Source organism: Adiantum capillus-veneris, chromosome 12 (genome assembly GCF_014529385.1).
Source record: "Adiantum capillus-veneris isolate H3 chromosome 12, ASM1452938v2, whole genome shotgun sequence".
Lineage (NCBI taxonomy): Eukaryota > Viridiplantae > Streptophyta > Polypodiopsida > Polypodiales > Pteridaceae > Adiantum > Adiantum capillus-veneris.
The window spans coordinates 52,074,870-52,094,753 of NC_140942.1; the positions used below are offsets into that span (position 1 = coordinate 52,074,870).

The following is a 19,884-nucleotide window of genomic DNA, read 5'->3' on the forward strand; positions in this document are numbered from 1 at the left end:
GCAACTTGGAACTGGGTCACGCCTAGGGTTAGTAGAGTCAATCCACCATAGGATCTCCCAAAATCAGCCACCTTCCTGCCTTCTTGTAGCCCTCTAAGCGCTCCACTATCCCCTTGGTATTCTAAGGACTAAGTTATTTCTCGACCGATCAGCAATGTAGCTGAAATCATGGAGCTGAGCACCAATCACTTTCGAGCCTTTTTAGCAGCAATCTCACAACCCTGGCTTTTCTCCCACAGAGCGTGACCACCGCCTTCTCTCTTCCCACTGCCCCTGCTGCCCCCTGGCTCAACTCAGCCCTTTAAGTGGGTACACTGTTTAAACTCAGAATGAGATGACCAGCATTTTTATCGAAGCCTCGCATTCTTTAAGATGAACTAGAAGACCCTTGAAGCTGTCATCAAGCAATACACTTCACATGTCAGTCTCTCAAAACCCTCAACTCTGAATTACTACCCCATACAAAGACACATCTACATTGCATAGACATATATTGCATGGCCTGTGTCGTCGAGAATGCATAGATAAAAAACTAAGTGATTATAAATGCTGCACAAGAGGAATCATAAATGGCACACGAGGAATACCACCCATGCCTCACTGATTCTCCTACACGACATTTACAAAAACACCTGCAGTTTGATCAAAGAGGATGAGGAACTGAGACGACGAGAAAGGCTTTCCACCACACTGGATAATAACACACCTAGGAAACAAAACCATCATCCCACATGACTTGAGACAACCAATAACAATTGGCTATAGGTCCGTGTCATTATATTACTTCCACAAAACAGCAAAGAAAATCCAAATTACAAATGCCATGTCAGGCAAAGAGTCCTCTTTGAGGTGTCTTACCTTGATGGAGACTACCATCAACTAATTGATGTTGGTGTGCTCATCTTGGTTCCAAAAAATACTATACAGGAAAGTCACTCAATTGCTATGGTGTAGATGCCATCTCTTGCAGCAGCTAAACCAGAAACCTCATTCAGACACCTCCACTATTTAAATAGGTATCTGGATACAAAAAATAAGCACCCCACTAAGGGCTACTTGGTAGTAACTCAGAAACCTCATTCAGACACCTCCACTATTTAAATAGGTATCTGGATACAAAAAATAAGCACCCCACTAAGGGCTACTTGGTAGTAACTCAGGAGCCGAAGATACACAAGGATGCAATCAATGGGCAGGTAAGCAAAAAAATGTGAGAATCAGTTCAACTACCATGCCAATCAAGCTTGTGACTTACAATCCTAGCACAGCAAGGCTACTTGCCAAGGAAATAATGAAGCAGGGACTATGAACCAGTCCTGAAAACCTCCAAGTATGAATAGTCCAACCTCCTTCACTCTAGACATCCTTCACAGCTCCTTCAAAGACCCGTTGCCACTAAAATGCTCCACCGACACACATCACCCTCTTCCTGAATAAGTCCTCCACCTTGAGGAGTGTCAAGGGCTTCCTACCGCCTCGCCACCGAGCTTGAAATTTAATGTCCTCCTCCTTAAAGTCTCCCTGGATAGCACCAAAAAACAGTGTACAAGTGCCTAAGCAGAGCTGCACACATAGAAACAAGACCATAAAACTACAAGGCAATTGACAAGAAGGAAACCAATACCGGCACGTAGGCGTGAAAGCCCCTACTCTCATGATTGTCTCTTGTATGCCTGTACCCAAATGCTTTTCCACATCCATCATACCTGCAGCAATATTCTTTTCTGCCAAAGTGGCGGACCCTAATATGCACAGACAAGTTGGAGCTCTGCGACACAAGACATCACCAGATCGTCATTGTTGTGACCATGCACAAGGCAAGAGACGAAGCCAGAATATGTATGGTCTACTCACATTCGCAAAGCTGTGTGTGCAGCCATCAAAGGGACAAAACAGCCGCTGCTTCACATCACAGGTCTCATGTCCAACAGCATGTCTTTTGAAGCTCTTTCTTGAAACAGAGACCCCACAGATCTGACAAACAACTCTGCTGTGGAAATGCCTGATGTGTTGAAGAAGAAATTTTGCACTCGTAAAGCTTTTGCCACACCCAGGCTCCCCACATCTAATGTCTGCATATGACAAGCCTGTCACAAAAAAAATTGTTTAGAATGTCGAAGCCCCTGAAGGAAAAACTTAACCTAGGCAAGGAGCAGCCACATGTATGACAAAAAAAAAAAAGAGGTGTCCTCCCAAAATCAAAAAAGCTGTGAAAAGAGACAAATAGGCGACCGTCGTTGAAAAACTTGAAAATTGGAAAGTAGATAAATAAACATGTGAAAAGAGTAGAAACTGAAATTGGGTCTTCAAACATACAATGGACTAAAATGGGAAGAGCAACAAAAGATACTACACTGAAAAACAGAACTAAACACTTATTTCCTGTTAGTGAAAGAAAAAGAACCCTTGAAAATGGCCTAAACAAAAGAACCAGGTAAACCTACACCAGAAAAAGCTTCTTAGTTCAAAGCTTTTCATACTTAACCATCTGCTGTCCCAACTTTTATGAAGTACCACTTTATCACTGACTACTCAGCTAGAACATTTTTTGATAGATTCCAGCGCCTTACCGTGAACAATATCGGCATGCTGCTGCAGCCTGCAGGGATATGGAAAAGTGGCACTGCAGCCTGGTTCAGGACATTTGAGAACCTTCTTTGCATCCACTGTTCCTCGTTGTACATCTCCTTTGATATCATGTCTCTGCAGGTGACGACTTAGACAACTTTGGTTAGAGCACACCTCGATGCAGCCTGGTTGTGGGCATAAGCACGCCATCTGTTCATGATGTAAAAGATGGCGCTTAAGGTGACAGGGATTCTTATAGCATTTTCCACAACCATCTTTAGGGCACACAAAGGGCCTCTGCATGAAAAGAAGATCAGTCTCAAAACCGACTTACACACTACCTTGGTGCGACGCTACACCAAACATCACCAGTAAGGTGCTCTATTTCACACCCACTTTCAAATCTGACCTTCCATTGTTAGTCCACATGAGCCAGGTGCAACCAGGACTTCCAGAGAGGTCACCCTTCTCAGTACTACTCTGGTGCATATACTGTAGCTGCTTCAAAATGTAGCTCAATGGTTGTGAGACTTATAATAGCATAGACAGTCTTATCCAATCCACAGCATGACAACTTAGTACCTCCAAAGTATGAACAAGACCATGTTGCCGCAATAGAGAAGGTTTCTTGGCAAGTCTGCCACATTCGTCACATTCCAATGCTTTTCGCTTTTTTGTTCCAGGAACAGGTAGAGAATTCTTGCCAGTGACTGGTGACTCCCTTGTCTGCAAAACATAAAAATCTCTCTCTCTCTCTCTCTCTCTCTCTCTCTCTCTCTCTCTCTCTCTCTCTCTCTCTCTCTCTCTCTCTCTCTCTCTCTCTCTCTCTCTCTCTCTCTCTCTGTGTGTCTGCGTACGCTCAACAATACCTCCAGATGACTGGAATGAGCAACTTGCAAGTGTTTCTGAAGAAGAGAGAGCTTAGAGCGAGAATCTCCACAGATGTAACATTCGTAAATTCGCCGATCTTTGCCCACAACCAAAAACTCGGAAGGGGAAAGTGGGTGACTCTTCTGCATGTGAGAGAGTATAAGCGAGTGCTTGGTGCGTGAGGCACTGCAGATGAGACAACGATAGTGTCTGCACGTTGTGCTTTCCTCCACAGTATGAGCGAGACAATGCTGCCGCAAGAGGGAGGGTGGTTTCTCGGCAAGTCTGTCACATTCCTCACCTTCAAATGTTCCAGGAACAGGTGGAGAATTCTGGCCAATAACTGGTGATTCGTTTGTCTGCGAACATAAAAAAATCTCTCTCTCTCTCTCTCTCTCTCTCTCTCTCTCTCTCTCTCTCTCTCTCTCTCTCTCTCTCTCTCTCTCTCTCATATACACTTTCCTCTCCCAACCACAGTGTGGGCTCTCTCCATTGCGATTCTCATCACCACAATCCTGGAGCACTTATCAGACACATACATAGTGCAGTATCTTTGGTCCCATAGGTCATAATTAACCTCCAAGGATGATGACAAAATCTCTCTCTCTCTCTCTCTCTCTCTCTGTGTCGTGTGTGTGCACGCGCAAAACAATACCTGCAGAGGAATGGAATGAGCAACTTGCATGTGTTTCTGAATAAGAGAGATCCTAGAGCGAGAGTCTCCACAGATGATGCATTTGTAAATTCGCCGATCTTTGCCCGCAATAGAAAACTCGGAGGGGGTAAGTGGGTGACTCTTCTGCATGTGAGAAAGTATAAGCGAGCGCTTGGAGCGTGACGCTCCGCAGATGAGACAACGGTAGTGTATGCGCGTTGTGCTTTCCTCCTCCTCTGTCGAAGCGCGCATCGCGGAAGATCTCTCGGAACCCAATACTTCAGGACACTTTCAAGATTAGGGTTAGCAGAGAAGAAGTCCGCTTCTGCTGCGAGCTTTCAACGTTGTTGAACAGCTCGCAGCATCGAAGTGGTCAAGGGCGAAAACATAGAAGTAAGCTACTCGGAGTTTTATTTATTTTTGGGAAATTACCAAAATACCCCTCTAATTTGTGGAAATTCCCAAAATATCCCTCAAATTTCAAAAATCTTCAAAAACACCCCCAATATTATGTCATAAATTCCCAAAATTCCCTTCGAATTTTCCAAAATACCCCTGGTTGTGAAATTAAATTTCTCCAAAGATTAAAAAATTTGTAGCTTTTCATAAGAAGACTCATTGCTTATCAATATAAGATGCTAAATCCAGAATTTGAGTCGATTATGTAGGCTTTGGAGATGAATTGGTTCATTATCTTTAGACAAAATTGCCTTTTTTTGCGAGGTAATTTGGGGCAAATTACATGTTAAGCATGCAAAAACGGATCTCAATTATCAAAAAGGAATAAAGATTATAAAATCTTGAACAATCCAAACAAAATAGATACATGGGTATTTTTTGGGAATTTCCACAAATTAGAGGGGTATTTTGGTAACTTTCCCTTTATTTTTTGGTTTTTCTTTTTTTCTTTTTGGGGGAGGGGGGGGGGGGGGGTTGGGAATGATGTCCACCAAATCTTGAAGCAGCAGGACCCCCTAGCCCATCATCAAGAAGGTGCAGACATGATCATGCAAAAGAATACGCGCGAGTTGTAGCGGTAGGATTCGACCTACTGCCTTTGCACTCCCGTCAGGTGCATCAGCTGGCTCAAACACTCGAACAAGCGCTTTTTGGGCCTGTATGAAGCCCGTGTGCGACATGGACTAGAGAAAATTAGATGATCCAAAAAGGGAAAAAATGGCTAAATATGAACCCTAGGATGAAGGTGTTTTTGTTATGAGCTGCGCTAGATTGCATATTCTTTGCTGCAAAATTGGGGTGGATGTAAACCTTCAAAGGCGTCGCCCTTTCTTTTGGTTCTTGGGGAACGTTATGTTGGCGTATGTATTATGTCTTTTGGAGGAAAGATAGAAAAATCTATACTATCTATAAAGGGGGAAGGGATTCCGGCCCCTTGCCAAGTGACACTCTCACATGCATCCGGCTGTTCCTCAGCGAGTGTGCTCTACGGCCCAGTGACACAGGAGAGAGAGAGAGAGAGAGAGAGATAGTCTATTATCGTCCTCGGAGGTCAAATATGACCTATGGGACCAAATGAACGTGTCACGTGGTGTGAGTGGAGGTCATAAGTGACTCTCGATACTCCAAAATGGATGATGAGCGTCGCAATAGAGAGTCCACATCGTGGTTGGGAGAGGAAGGTATGTAAGGAGAGCTCATGGCTGAATATATGGGGAAAAGAGGACCTAAATGTGGTCAAAAGCTGAGCTCTCAAGTAGTGTGTGGTACTCACTCTCTCGCACTTGACGAGGGCATAAGGTGCAAAGTCGATGAGACTGCTCGCTAGTGCCCCAACGTCCTGTCTCGCAGCGTAAAGAATGGGAGCTAAGATGAATGGAGGCAATGGTGCGGATCGCACTCAACGGGATGGGCTCAAGGATGTAGGGATGGGTTCGGTTACCTCGTCTGGAGAAGAAGAGAGATTTGACGTTTGGGGCTATGTGTGTGGTGTAATGGTTGAAGCGAGAACCTTCGGATTTCTCCCAAGCCGTGATACATTGGCGTTTCAAGAAGGCCTCCTTAACTTGGGAGTCGATCGATGCATCCTTGACCAAGTGACATGCATCCCATCTTCCAAACCATTTCTTGATGTCAAGCATCCACCCCGAACTTTGTATTTTGCTCTTGCATGTCTTTTGGACCTTTTGACTTGTTTCATATGCGATTCTAAGAAGTCGATACAAAGGGCTACGTTGTGTCTTAAGCATGTACTCCACAACCCTTTGCATGCCCAAGTCCTCAATGGGAAGCGATCCGGACTCAACAAGTAAGAGCATGTAGGGTGTTTGTGTCTTGACTTGGAGAAAGTGGGTGAGAAAACGCTTTTGGACATTCTCAAACTCTTTCTAAGTAGACTTCCCGATGCTACCACCCCACACCTCCACTCCATAAAGAAGCACCGGTGTCACCAATGTGTCAAAGAGGTACTTTTTGAGAGCTCAACACTTGATCTCTCCAGCATTGCACATGTTCTCAAATGCATAATAGCCCTCTTACGGGTTCCAAGCAACGCATTGCGCAATCCTTCCATTTATGATTGGATGGAACCTCAAGGCCAAGGTACTTGAAGCTATCTACCACTTCAAGTTGCGTTGTATACAATGCATGGTTTTCATCATTGAGGGTCTTTACAAGCATAACCTTGGTTTTGGATCCATTCACGATCAGCCCGCAATGTAGGGAAAAGCGTTCCAAGACAGTCATAAGCTTTTGTGCATCTTCCGAGAGAGAGAGAGAGAGAGAGAGAGAGAGAGAGAGAGAGAGGTGCCACCATCTGCCAACTAGTACGAGTAATGTAATGTCTCCTACTATTATCTTCTAAGTAAGTACTTGGAAAATTTTACTAATAAAGAGCTTAGGCACCTCCCCTTGCCTACATTAGGTCTTCACACCTACTCGAACACATTGGCACACACTTGTGAGCATCCATGACTCTATTTTCCACCATTTCTAGCACCAACACACTTTGGTTGTACCATCATTGCCCAACCAACTTGTTGGACATTTATGTTCAACCAAAAGCATGCTTATTGAATTTAGAAAGTGCAAAACTAAGCAAACCTTTGAATGAAATAAAAAATCAATCGCTACCATATGGACAATGTTTTATTCTTGAATCTAGTAAACCACCATTCAACGGGTTTACCAACCCCTTCAATCACAACTTGATGCACATCTGACACCAACTCCTTGTCAAAATATATTGGAGTGCATATAACTTGAGCTGCACTCCTTTGACTCTATGTCTGAGATACTTACTTAGAGAGAGAGAGAGAGAGAGAGAGAGAGAGAGAGAGAGAGGTGCCACCATTAGAGGTGGCACCTACCAACTAGTACGAGTAATGTAATGTCTCCTACCGTTATCTTTTAAAGTAAGTACTTGGAAAATTTTACTAATAAAGAGCTTAGGCACCTCCCCTTGCCTACACTCTGGCACACACACTTGTGAGCATCCATGTCACGGGAACCGAATAACAGAGATAGACAGCAAAACAGAGGAAGAAATCTTTGTATTGATAGTGTTTGATACAACAGAGAAGCAAAATATATATGGGCGCACTCCGTTGTACGGAGCTCGAACCTCCCGACCACCCCTGAGCTTCAATTCGCTTGCATGCAGTGTCTCACTCGCACTCGCACTCGCACTCTCACTCTCACTCTCACTCGCACTCGCACTCGCACTCGCAGAAGAAGAGATCGGTGAATGATCCCCAAACGCACCACCCGTCGTGCTTTTATCCTTCTTTTTCTCGAAAAGCCTGCACGATTTTCATACCAAGTATACCTGCGAGAATAATATAAGAACGTGATCGCTAAGCGATCCGTAAAGGTTAGATTTCTATCATGACACTTTGCACAGATCCTGTTTCACACATTGATTTCTGCATCGCCTACAAAATAGCCAAAAGAACATACTCGTGCAACCAATTCAACATGATAATCAAAGTAAAAAAACATAATTATATACCTTCATAATCTCAATTGTCATACTCTACCATGAAGAAACAATCCACTTCTTGGTTGATAGCAGGGAGAACTGTATGATGTTGTATGTCTGTCTGTCCCTGTGTACACTACACTGCTGCTGCCTTCTGTTTGTTTTCATCATAACTTTTACAAACAAACTCAGAACAGAGCGATCCAGGTACTCAAAACGACGGGAATAGGTCTGGTCTACAAGGCGGCGTAGACAGAATTGCGAAAAACATCTCTGTTTGGCTAAAAACGCAACTTTTAGGTCGCGACTCATAAAAGCTCTATTTTTGGATCTCCACTACTTTTTCCACTTATTTTAAGTCTACCCATGCATTTTAAGCTAAAACACATAAATATAAAATATTGATATTAATAAAAATCTCAATTTTACTGTTCATAGACAGACTATCTGTTATTCATTAATCTATCAAATCCGTCTTTAGTGTATTATTTAAAAAAATATATATATATGTTCTCTCTTAATATCTCAACTCATTCGTATAAGCTCTATTTAATAGACTATTCAACAATCTTTCAAATCGTACTAACGAAAGATATACCCTGCTACATTCTTTTCGACTTTAAGAACTTCAAAAACTAGTCCTATTACATTCTCCCCTTATCAAAATTAACTATGTCCTCAGAGTTGGTCTAAAGAGAGGAAAATTCTGTTTGCAAAACACTAAGATCAATCCATGATGCATCCTCTACTGGATAGTTCTGTCACTTAACCAAATTTTCCACAATGTCTCTATTTCTCAGATGTTTAAAACGCCTATCTAGTACTAAGTCTGGTTCTACAGTCAATGGTCCGTTATCTTTCAACTTAGAGTTGTCCTCTAAAACATGATGCACATTAGGAACATACTTTTTCAATAAACTCACATAGAATACATTATGCACTTTAACATGAGAAGGCAATTCCAATTTGTAACCTAATGAACCAATGCGCTTCAAAATTTTAAATGGACCAACAAATCGTGGAGACAATCTTCTATCATTTCCAAGAATCAAACGAGACTTCTCAGGAATAACCTTTAAAAAATCATATCACCAGTTTCATACTCCACAACACGATGTTTCTTGTCATAATACAGTTTATGTCTCTTTTGAGATTCTCTAATATTCCCCCTGATTTTGGCCAACTCGCTATCCATTTTCTCAAGCATCTCACGTGACAGTTCTACCTTATTCCTCGAATTAAGAAAATGAATAGGTGTAGGATAGTTATAGCCATACATTGCCTCAAACGGAGTCATCCTAATAGATGAATGATATGAACTGTTATATGCAAATTCAACCACCAAAGGCAGATATTCATTCCAATTAGATTGGTTTTCATTGACATACATTTGTAACATATCTTCTAGAATACGATTCACTCTCTCCGTTTCCCCATCTGTTTGAGGATGAAAAGCAGTAGACATGCGTAACTGGGTACCTATAGAGTCAAAAGTCGCTCTCCAGAAATGAGAAGTGAACTTAGAATCTCTGTCAGACACTATGCTCTTGGGCATGCCATGCAAAGGAAATATCTCTTTCATAAACAAGTATGCAATGGTCAATGCAGTATAAGTTATTTTTACAGGAAAGAAGTGAGCTTGTGTTGTGAGTCTATCTACCACCAGAAAGATCGAATCATACCCTCCACGAGTAGTAGGAAGTCTAATGATAAAGTCCATGGATATACACTCCCACTTCTGTAAAGGAATGTCTAAGAGTTGAAGGTCACCAAGTATCCTCTTATGTTCAATCTTAACTTGTTGACATTGAAAGCATTCACGCACATAATTCTTAACATCCAATTTCATACGCGGAAAAAGAATGAACTTTTAATCTTTTCATGTGTCTTATTCAATCCAGGATGACCAGAAAAAGTTGAATTATGACACTCATGCAAAATTTGACTCTTGAAAGCAGAATTTGTAGGAATACACAAGCGGTCATAATAATACAGATTTTCCTTATACAAGTGATATCTGTTCTCATACCTCTCACCAATATTCTCACGCAAGAATTTCAAAATAGGCATATAAAAAGAATCATTTTCAACCTTAGCATGCATATCATCAATCAAATTGGATCGCACAACAGTCAACAAATTACCCATGGACGTACGACTCAATGCATCTGCAACTTTATTTTCTTTTTCACACAAATACTTCAAATCAAAGTCATACTCAGCCAGCAATTCAATCCATCTTCTTTGTCTGTTATTTAACAATGGCTGAGTGAAAATATACTTCAAGTTTTGATGATCAGTACGCAATTCAAATTTTACACCAAGCAAGAGATGACGCCAATGCTTCAATGCATGAACAACAGCAAGTAATTCTAGATCATGTGTTGCATAGTTCAATTCATGTCGTCTTAATTTCCTAAACTCATATGCAACCACTCTTCCTTCTTGTGTCAAAACACAACCTAATTGTTAACCACTAGAGTCACAGGACACAACAAATGGTTTGCCCATCTCAGGAACTTTTAAAACATAATTTTCCGCTATTTTAGCCTTCAAGGTCTCAAAAGCAGTCTCACAGCTAGAAGTCCACACAAAACCCTTGTCTTTCTTGGTCAATTCGGTCAAAAGACTTGCTATCTTAGAGAAATCTTTAATGTGTGCTCTCTCATATTGTGCTAGACCCATAAAGCTTTTTACATCTCTTACTAACATAGTCTTAACTTTATCAAGATCAATGTGAATCCCCTCTTTAGAAATCACTCTTCCCAATTACACAATCTGATCCTTTGCAAAAGAATACTTACTTGCTTTGGCATACAATTTATGTTCACGCAAAACCTCAAATATTTTTTTTAAGTGCAATGCATGATCTTCTTCATTCTTAGAATACACAAAAATATTATCCAAGAATACCAGAATGAAGTCATCAAGATACGGGTGAAAAATATTATTCATTAAGCACATGAAAGTTGTTGGTGCATTAGTCAAACCAAACGCAAGAACTCTAAATTCATAATGTCCATAACGTGTACGAAAAGAAATCTTTGGAATGTCCTCGACCTTAATGCAGATTTGATGGTAGCCAAAACGAAGATCAACCTTTGAAAATATTGTGGCACCACTCAAATGACTAAGCAGTTCATCTATGTGAGGAAGAGGATATTTGTTCTTAATGGTCTGTTTGTTTAATCCCCTATAGTCGATGTATAACCTATATGTACCATCCTTTTTCTTTTTGAATAACACAAGACAATCAATCAAAACATGATTTTCAATGATGTAATTGATACCAATGATAACATCATGCATATCAATGTTTATGTTATAGAAATCATCTTTATGATTTCGACTCTTCAAAGAAAAAAAAACAAATTTTCTACTAACTCTTTCGTGGAACTTTTATTACCACTAGTTAAGTCCACAAGTCTTTTAACTTCTCGATTTAATTTCAAGTTTAATTTCTCAATCAATTTAGACGATAAGAAGCAATGAATACTATCCAAATCAATTAAGAAATTCAAATTTTAATCTCAACTTCTACGCATAAATCCGATTTCACAGAAGCTTTCAAAGGACGTATCAAAGACATAAAACATCACAAAGAAGGGGTAGATGACTTACCTTTATCGTACGCATCGCCAAAAGTTTCCAATTGAGCCATCTTGGTATGTATTGTTTTATCGGTCACCTTGCTCGAGCATTCGAAAGTCTCGTGGTCGTGTTCTCGATATTGAAAGTATAATCCAAATCTTTGAGTTCTTCAATCCACGCTTCTAAATCTTCGAATATCTTTCTTATGCCATCAAACTCTTTAAACTTAGCCTTCGTTAAGAATGATTTGGTTGTCGCTTCTCCCATATCGTCATCGTTTCTTTTGGCGGTACCCCAGTGCCACCACGATGATTATTGTTTCCAGGTGGATTAGCATGGTTTTCACCTTCATGTTGGCCATCAAGGTGTACATAGATATCAAGCTCTCGTGCTGCTTTGCCCCGCAGAGCCTCAACACACTCCCGATTTGCAATTTTCAGATCTTCTCATAGTCGCCGAATCAGGTCTTCTTGCTCCTTCATCCTCCTCTCGTATCCTTCCATGTCCAGAATCAACCGCTTGCTCTGATACCAATTGTCACGGGAACCGAATAACAGAGATAGACAGCAAAACAGAGGAAGAAATCTTTGTATTGATAGTGTTTGATACAACAGAGAAGCAAAATATATATGGGCGCACTCCGTTGTACGGAGCTCGAACCTCCCGACCACCCCCGAGCTTCAATTCGCTTGCATGCAGCGTCTCACTCGCACTCGCACTCGTACTCTCACTCTCACTCTCACTCGCACTCGCACTCGCTGTAATAGGATTAGTCTTTGAAGTTCTTAAAGTCGAAAAGAATGTAGCAGGGCATATCTTTCGTTAGCACGATTTGAAAGATTGTTGAATAGTTTATTAAATAGAGCTTATACGAATGAGTTGAGATATTAAGAGAGAACATATATTCTTTTTTTTTAAATAATACACTAAAGACGGATTTGATAAAGATTAATGAATAACAGATAGTCTGTCTATGAACCGTAAAATTGAGATTTTTATTAATATCAATGTTTTATATTTATGTGTTTTAGCTTAAAATGCATGGGTAGGCTTAAAATAAGTTGTAAAAGTAGTGGAGACCCAAAAAAATAGAGGTTTTATGAGTCGCGACCTAAAAGTTGCGTTTTTAGCCAAACAGAGATGTTTTTCGCAATTCTGTCCGCGCTACGTTGTAGACCAGACCTATTTCCGTCGTTTTGAGTACCTGGATTGCTCTGTTCTGAGTTTGTTTGTAAAAGTTATGATGAAAACAAACAGAAGGCAGCAGCAGTGTAATGTACACAGGGACAGACAGACCTACAACATCATACAGTTCTCCCTGCTATCAACCAAGAAGTGGATTGTTTCTTCATGGTAGAGTATGGCAATTGAGATTATGAAGGTATATAATTATGTTTTTACTTTGATTATCATGTTGAATTGGTTGCACGAGTATGTTCTTTTGGCTATTTTGTAGGCGATGCAGAAATCAATGTGTGAAACACGATCTGTGCAAAGTGTCATGATAGAAATCTAACCTTTACGGATCGCTTAGCGATCACGTTCTTATATTATTATCGCAGGTATACTTGGTACGAAAATCGTGCAGGCTTTTCGAGGAAAAGAAGGATAAAAGCACGACGGGTGGTGCGTTTGGGGATCATTCACCGATCTCTTCTTCTGCAAGTGCGAGTGCGAGTGCGAGTGAGAGTGAGAGTGAGAGTGCGAGTGCGAGTGAGACGCTGCATGCAAGCGAACTGAAGCTCAGGGGTGGTCGGGAGGTTCGAGCTCCATACAACGGAGTGCGCCCATATATTTTGCTCCTCTGTTGTATCAAAACTCTACAAAGATTCATCAATACAAAGATCTCTTTCTCTATCTTTTGCTATCGATCTCTATTATTCGGTTCCCGTGACACTCGTACTCGTAGAAGAAGAGATCGGTGAATGATCCCCAAACGCACCACCCGTCGTGCTTTTATCCTTCTTTTCCTCGAAAAGCCTGCACGATTTTCGTACCAAGTATACCTGCGAGAATAATATAAGAACGTGATCGCTAAGCGATCCGTAAAGGTTAGATTTCTATCATGACACTTTGCACAGATCCTGTTTCACACATTGATTTCTGCATCGCCTACAAAATAGCCAAAAGAACATACTCGTGCAACCAATTCAACATGATAATCAAAGTAAAAAAACATAATTATATACCTTCATAATCTCAATTGTCATACTTTACCATGAAGAAACAATCCACTTCTTGGTTGATAGCAGGGAGAACTGTATGATGTTGTATGTCTGTCTGTCCCTGTGTACACTACACTGCTGCTGCCTTCTGTTTGTTTTCATCATAACTTTTACAAACAAACTCAGAACAGAGCGATCCAAATACTCAAAACGACGGGAATAGGTCTGGTCTACAAGGCAGCGCAGATAGAATTGCGAAAAACATATCTGTTTGGTTAAAAACGCAACTTTTAGATCGCGACTCATAAAAGCTCTATTTTTGGATCTCCACTACTTTTTCCACTTATTTTAAGTCTACCCATGCATTTTAAGCTAAAACACATAAATATAAAATATTGATATTAATAAAAATCTCAATTTTACTGTTCATAGACAGACTATCTGTTATTCATTAATCTTTATCAAATCCGTCTTTAGTGTATTATTTAAAAAAATATATATATATGTTCTCTCTTAATATCTCAACTCATTCGTATAAGCTCTATTTAATAGACTATTCAACAATCTTTCAAATCGTACTAACGAAAGATATACCCTGCTACATTCTTTTCGACTTTAAGAACTTCAAAAACTAGTCCTATTACAATCCATGACTCTGTTTTCCCACCATTTCCAGCACCAACACACTTTGGTTGTACCATTATTGCCCAACCAACTCATTGGACATTTATGTTCAACCAAAAGCATGCTTGTTGAATTTAGAAAGTGCAAAACTAAGCAAACCTTTGAATGAAATCAAAAATCAATTGCTACTATATGGATAATGTTTTATTCATGAATCTAGTAAACCTCCGTTCAATGGGTTTACCAACCCCTTCAATCACAACTTGATGCACATCTAACACCAACTCCTTGTCAAAATATAATTGGAGTGCATATAACTTGAGCTACACTCCTCTGACTCTATGTCTGAGATACTTACTTATCATTCATTCGCACAAATTGATAGGTACCATTGGGAAAACCTTTTTGTACTTATACATCCCAATCCACTTCTTCTTGAACTTATTTTGGAAGGTGAAGTCCAAGTAACTCTCGTACTTCATCACCTAGTCGCCCTTATGTATACTCTTTCTAGTAAACTTGTAATGGAATTGGCCTATTTAATTTGAGAGTAGCGGAAATTAATGAGAGTAATTTTGAGAAATGACTTTGTGAGCATAGCGGGTGAACATAATTGAAGATAGCAACATAATCATAGAAATTAGTTAACTTGGCATGAATAATACTTTTGCAAGAGAGAGAATTTAGGAGAACATGACAACAATTGAGGACCGGATTTATGTGGAGCCGGTCCCCCCTCCAATAGGCATTTGTATTATGATTTCTCCCATTAAGAGAGACTTGTTACAATACAATCTTTGTGTTCCTTGTGATCTAGGTGATGGAATGAAGATGGAAAGCTTCATGCATCACAAACATAACATAAACTTGAAGAAAGCTTTAACTATCCCAAGCCTCAGTCCCAAGACCTCAAACACCTTCAAAGGTGGAGAGAGCTAGCAGGGAATGAGGGTAGGGAAGAGGAAGAAGAAACATTTCGTAGAAGAAAGAATTAGTTCCTCACTTATCATAACTCTTGTTGCTAGCATACATAATAGCATAGTAATGAAGAAGAAGGAGATGGCAAGCTTAAGCATTAAAGCATGGCTCTTGGTTGGATTTGCACTCCATATCCAAGAGTGTTGGTGTAGGCTCTCAACCTCTACTTGCTTGGAGAAGGAGAGGGAGCTCTTGCACTTTGCATAGCACACAATGAGAGTGTTTGTGAGTGTGTGTGGGCGAGTATACCCCCTAAGCAACCCCCTAGCTTGCTTGGGTTGACCCCCCCTTGTAGCTCATGCTTGAAGCTCATTGGACCCCTCGAGGCCTAGCCAATCACAAGCAGGAGGCATTACAAGCAGCAAGGGTAGCCTTGAGACAAGTGTCCCCCTTTCCCCTTTGAGAGAGAGGGCTAGATAAATGCTAAATCAATTAATTAAATCTCCTAAATTATTATTGGACCCCTTGGGTGGCCAACCAATAGGCTTCAGGCACACCATGAGGGCAACATGAGGAGGAACTTGACAAGTGTCCCTTTTGCTTCTGTACCATGTATGCCTTGTGTGAGTGTGTGGGTGTTCTCTCTCATCCCCCCTCATGTAGGGCTCGCCCCCTCCATGTAGGGCACACCATGAGGGCAACATGAGGAGGAACTTGACAAGTGTCCCTTTTGCTTTCTTTGTACCATGTATGCCTTGTGTGAGTGTGTGGGTGTTCTCTCTCATCCCCCCTCATGTAGGGCTCGCCCCCTCCTTGTAGGGATTGAATCTTTGACTTTTTGACACCTCAAGCCCCTCATGCATAGGCCCAGTTCCCACCACAAGCTTGGCTCATAAGCACTTTAAGCTTGGGCTGGGTTCTCACCTCAAGTGAAACCCTAGAATCTCAATCATGTCAAGCACCTCAAGCATCTCAATAATTAAGCACCTCAAGCACCTTAGTCATCAAGCATGACAAGCACGACAAGCACCTCGAGCTGGGTCGGGTTCCCGCGCCTCAAGCTCAGCCCTAGCTTACCTAAGGTCAAAGGCCTTTTACACACATTATTGGAGGTCTTCAATGAAGCTAACCCTAAGGTCTTATGCTCCATTTGTTAGCCTTGCTCTTTGATAGACCATCTCTCATTTGGGCCCCTTTACCATTGGCTCCGTGTTGAGATAGATCTATAAGCACATGTCTATATCTTAACACTTGTTCAAGTTTATTCTCCCACATTAAGTGATCAATTTAATATGAGAAAATCATTTGGGTTGGTTAGATATTAGATATTAGATTTTATGACAAAACTTGGTTGGAATCTTCTCCCTTTGCTTCACGTAAACGTCCACTACAGCTTCTCTATTCATCTACAGTGTAAGGACATGGGTCCTATGTGGGCAAGGCCACCGGCACGGGCCCAATCCACTTCTTCTTGAACTTATTCTGGAAGGTAAAGTCCAAGTAACTCTCGTACTTCATCACCTAGTCGCCCTTCTGTATACTCTTCTCTAGTAAACTTGGTTGGACTCTTCTCCCTTTGCTTCACGTAAACGTCCACTACAACTTCTCTATTCATCTACAATGTAACGGCATGGGTCCTATGGGCAAGGCCACCGTCACGACCGGACAATGTGTACGCTAGGGGGAGGCTATAAGATAACACGGTTGGGTGGAGACTAGCACTACAACTTGTCTATTCATCTACAGTGTAAGGACATGCGTCCTATGGGCAAGGACACCGGCACGAGCCCAATCCACTTCTTCTTGAACTTATTTTGGAAGGTAAAGTCCAAGTAACTCTCGTGCTTCATCACCTAGTCGCCCTTCTGTATACTCTTCTCTAGTAAACTTGGTTGGACTCTTCTCCCTTTGCTTCACGTAAACGTGCACTACAGCTTCTCTATTCATCTACAGTGTAAGGACATGGGTTCTATGGGCAAGGCCACTGCGGCCGAACAGTGTGTACGCTAGGGAAAGGCTATAAGATAGCACGGTTGGGTGGAGACTAGCACACGCATTACCACCGCTCTTTCACTGGTATCAGAGCTATTCTTGGAAGACAGGCACGTTTTCTTGTGCGCGGCTCGGAGACAGACAGCGACAACGACCGCCCCACCTACGCCACCCACAACGGGGGACGAAGGCGGGCAACCAAGGCAAACTCGATCGGCAACTTGACGGCACTGAGGCTCCGAAGGCTTTCATTGGTGTTGTTGGTTGCGCGCGTAGGAAGGCCCGCTTAACCCTTGCATGAAGGAGGGTTGAATCCACCCCATGAGGGTAAGAGGCCAACACTTTACCATCAATCTATTGACCCTTGTTGTGTATAACAAGGAACTAGTGTGTTATCTGCGCGTTGCTGCGGCCAAGAAAAGCATGGTCATCGGGTCACACACATACATCTATATTTGTAGGTGTGTGTGAGTGTGCGTATGTACACAAGTGAAGAGGGTGCGTATGTACACAAGTGAAGAGGGTGGAACGTAGTACTTGTAATCACTCCAAGAATATGACAATTCTCTCTCTCTCTCTCTCTCTCTCTCTCTCTCTCTCTCTCTCTCTCTCTCCATAACTTGAGATCAAGATTTGTCAAGTAGATCTTTGATATCTATTTGGATCAATGAAAATTATCTTCTTCTCCCCCCCCCCTTCCCACCTTCTCTCTCTCTCTCTCTCTCTCTCTCTCTCTCTCTCTCTCTCTCTCACACACACACACACACACACACACACACACACACACACACACACACACACACATACACGTGTTGGTGCACAACCTCTTGACACCCTCTCTATCTCCCTCCGTCAATATTTCTCTTCTTATGGGAAAATGGAGGCTTGTAAGGAGTTGCAACTCTCTCTCTCTCTCTCTCTCTCTCTCTCTCTCTCTCTCTCTCTCTCTCTCTCTCTCTCAGGGAAATGTAATTGGAAGCATGTTGTACAAATCTTCTCTACAAAATGTACATGTAATACAATTGTGGTAGTTGATCCTTCTTGGACAATAATAGAATATCTTCTTCAGTAAAGATATGGTCAGTTGCATGGCCTTCATCTCTTTATGTGGAAGAAGTTTTCCAAATAGACAATCCTTCAGGCAATTGATGCCTCTATATGGAAGAAATTTTCAAGAGTTCTTTGTCAAAAAGTAATGTCTTATGTAGCACAAATACAAGAGTCTCTGCCAGAGAAAGTTGAAATCATTATCTGGATATCCAAATTCTCATGGTGATATAATTCTCCACACACCACCTAAGCTCATGAGTCCAAAGATACATTCTGAAATAACACTTCTCATTTCCCTCTAATTCCCCACCCTTTGCTTTATTTTGAACCTCAAAAGTATGACCTCAATAGCCAATAGTGTAACCATCTCAATCCACCACAAGAGTTTCAACCTCTTTTGGTGTTCACAACCTCAGGTCCTTGAGCTGTAATCAAGACTTCATCAATGTATGTTAGGATACTTCATCTTTGGCTTTCCATAATCTTTTTCTCGCAAGGCTGTCATGTCTACAAACGCTAACACAGACAATCTATTATTTTATGCACTAATTGAAAGCCAATATTGCGAGTGCTAGTTAGATAAAGCATTTCTCATTGAAGAATCCCTAACTCTCATTTTCCTTGAAATGGTATGTAGTTGCTTTTGGAAGGCTACCAAGTTGCCATCGGAATAAATCTCTCTCTCTCTCTCTCTCTCTCTCTCTATCTCTCTCTCTCTCGTGGTGTCCCACGTGAGGGTGCAATTTTTTTTTGATAGGTGCACCTCTCCTCTTTGTGCATAGCTTGTGCTTGAGGTGGCCAGAGAGTGATTGTGGATATACTAAGCATCAAACTTTTTAGCGCCTCTCGTGTCCTTCCATTTTGGGTCTATTGAAGACGTGTGTTCGCAAAAAAAAGGAGTTTAGTGTATTTTTAACAGCTAAAATTGTAAAAAATGTGGGCTACATTCCAAGCTTTCCTTGAAGAAAATCGATAAATGTCGCAAGTCTTGACAATTCTTCATATTTTGCAAGTTTTAGTGTAAATATCGACGATTATTTATAATTTAATGTAAATTGAAAGAATTTTATTTGTGCCCTTATTTCCTAAATCACTTCAGTTAGAAAAAATAGTATAAATAGATAAAGCATTTCTTATCGTAGAATTGACTCTTTTTTTTTGAAACAATATGTAATTGCTTTTGGAGGGATGCCAAGTTGTTGGGGGAACTCTCTCTCTCTCTCTCTCTCATGCCAGTGTCCCATGCGAGGATGTAATAGATTTTTGACAGATGCACCTCCTCTTTGTGCATAGATTGTGAAAGAGAGTGACCGTGGATATACTAAACATCTAGCTTTTTAGGGCCTCTCATGCCCTTCCATTTTTGGTCTATTGGAGACCTGTGTTTACAAAAGAAAATAGGGTTTATTGTATATTTATCCGTCTAGAATTGTAAAACCCGGGTTACATTCAAAGCTTGACTTAAAGAAGATTGATAAAACTTAACAATGCGAGCCGTATTTAAGTTGTTGCTA

The 19,884-nt window shown here is 41.2% G+C and overlaps 1 protein-coding gene across 1 annotated transcript; it reads right to left on the reverse strand.

Annotated features, from left to right (window-relative positions):
- Positions 1 to 747: 747 nt before the first annotated feature.
- TFIIIA (transcription factor IIIA) lies at positions 748 to 4,476 on the reverse strand. The gene is made up of 7 exons (XM_086525167.1): positions 4,094 to 4,476; positions 3,438 to 3,797; positions 3,151 to 3,294; positions 2,571 to 2,865; positions 1,855 to 2,087; positions 1,625 to 1,768; positions 748 to 1,521 (listed from the first exon to the last, which is right to left on the reverse strand). The coding sequence occupies exons 1-7, from the start codon at positions 4,343 to 4,345 to the stop codon at positions 1,396 to 1,398; spliced, it is 1,554 nt and encodes a 517-aa protein (XP_086381293.1). The 5' UTR covers positions 4,346 to 4,476; the 3' UTR covers positions 748 to 1,395.
- Between the last annotated feature and the right edge of the window lie 15,408 nt (positions 4,477 to 19,884).

What these genes read in the sequence shown, in the direction of transcription:
- TFIIIA (XM_086525167.1), bottom strand. Translation starts at nt 4,345, where the DNA reads ATGCGCGCTTCGACAGAGGAGGAGGAAAGCACAACGCGCATACACTAC. An exon ending in CTCATTCCATTCCTCTGCAG is followed by an intron (nt 3,798 to 4,093) that starts GTATTGTTTTGC and finishes TTATGTTCGCAG; the next exon opens with ACAAACGAATCACCAGTTAT. An exon ending in GTCTTGTTCATACTTTGGAG is followed by an intron (nt 2,866 to 3,150) that starts GTACTAAGTTGT and finishes CTTTTCATGCAG; the next exon opens with AGGCCCTTTGTGTGCCCTAA.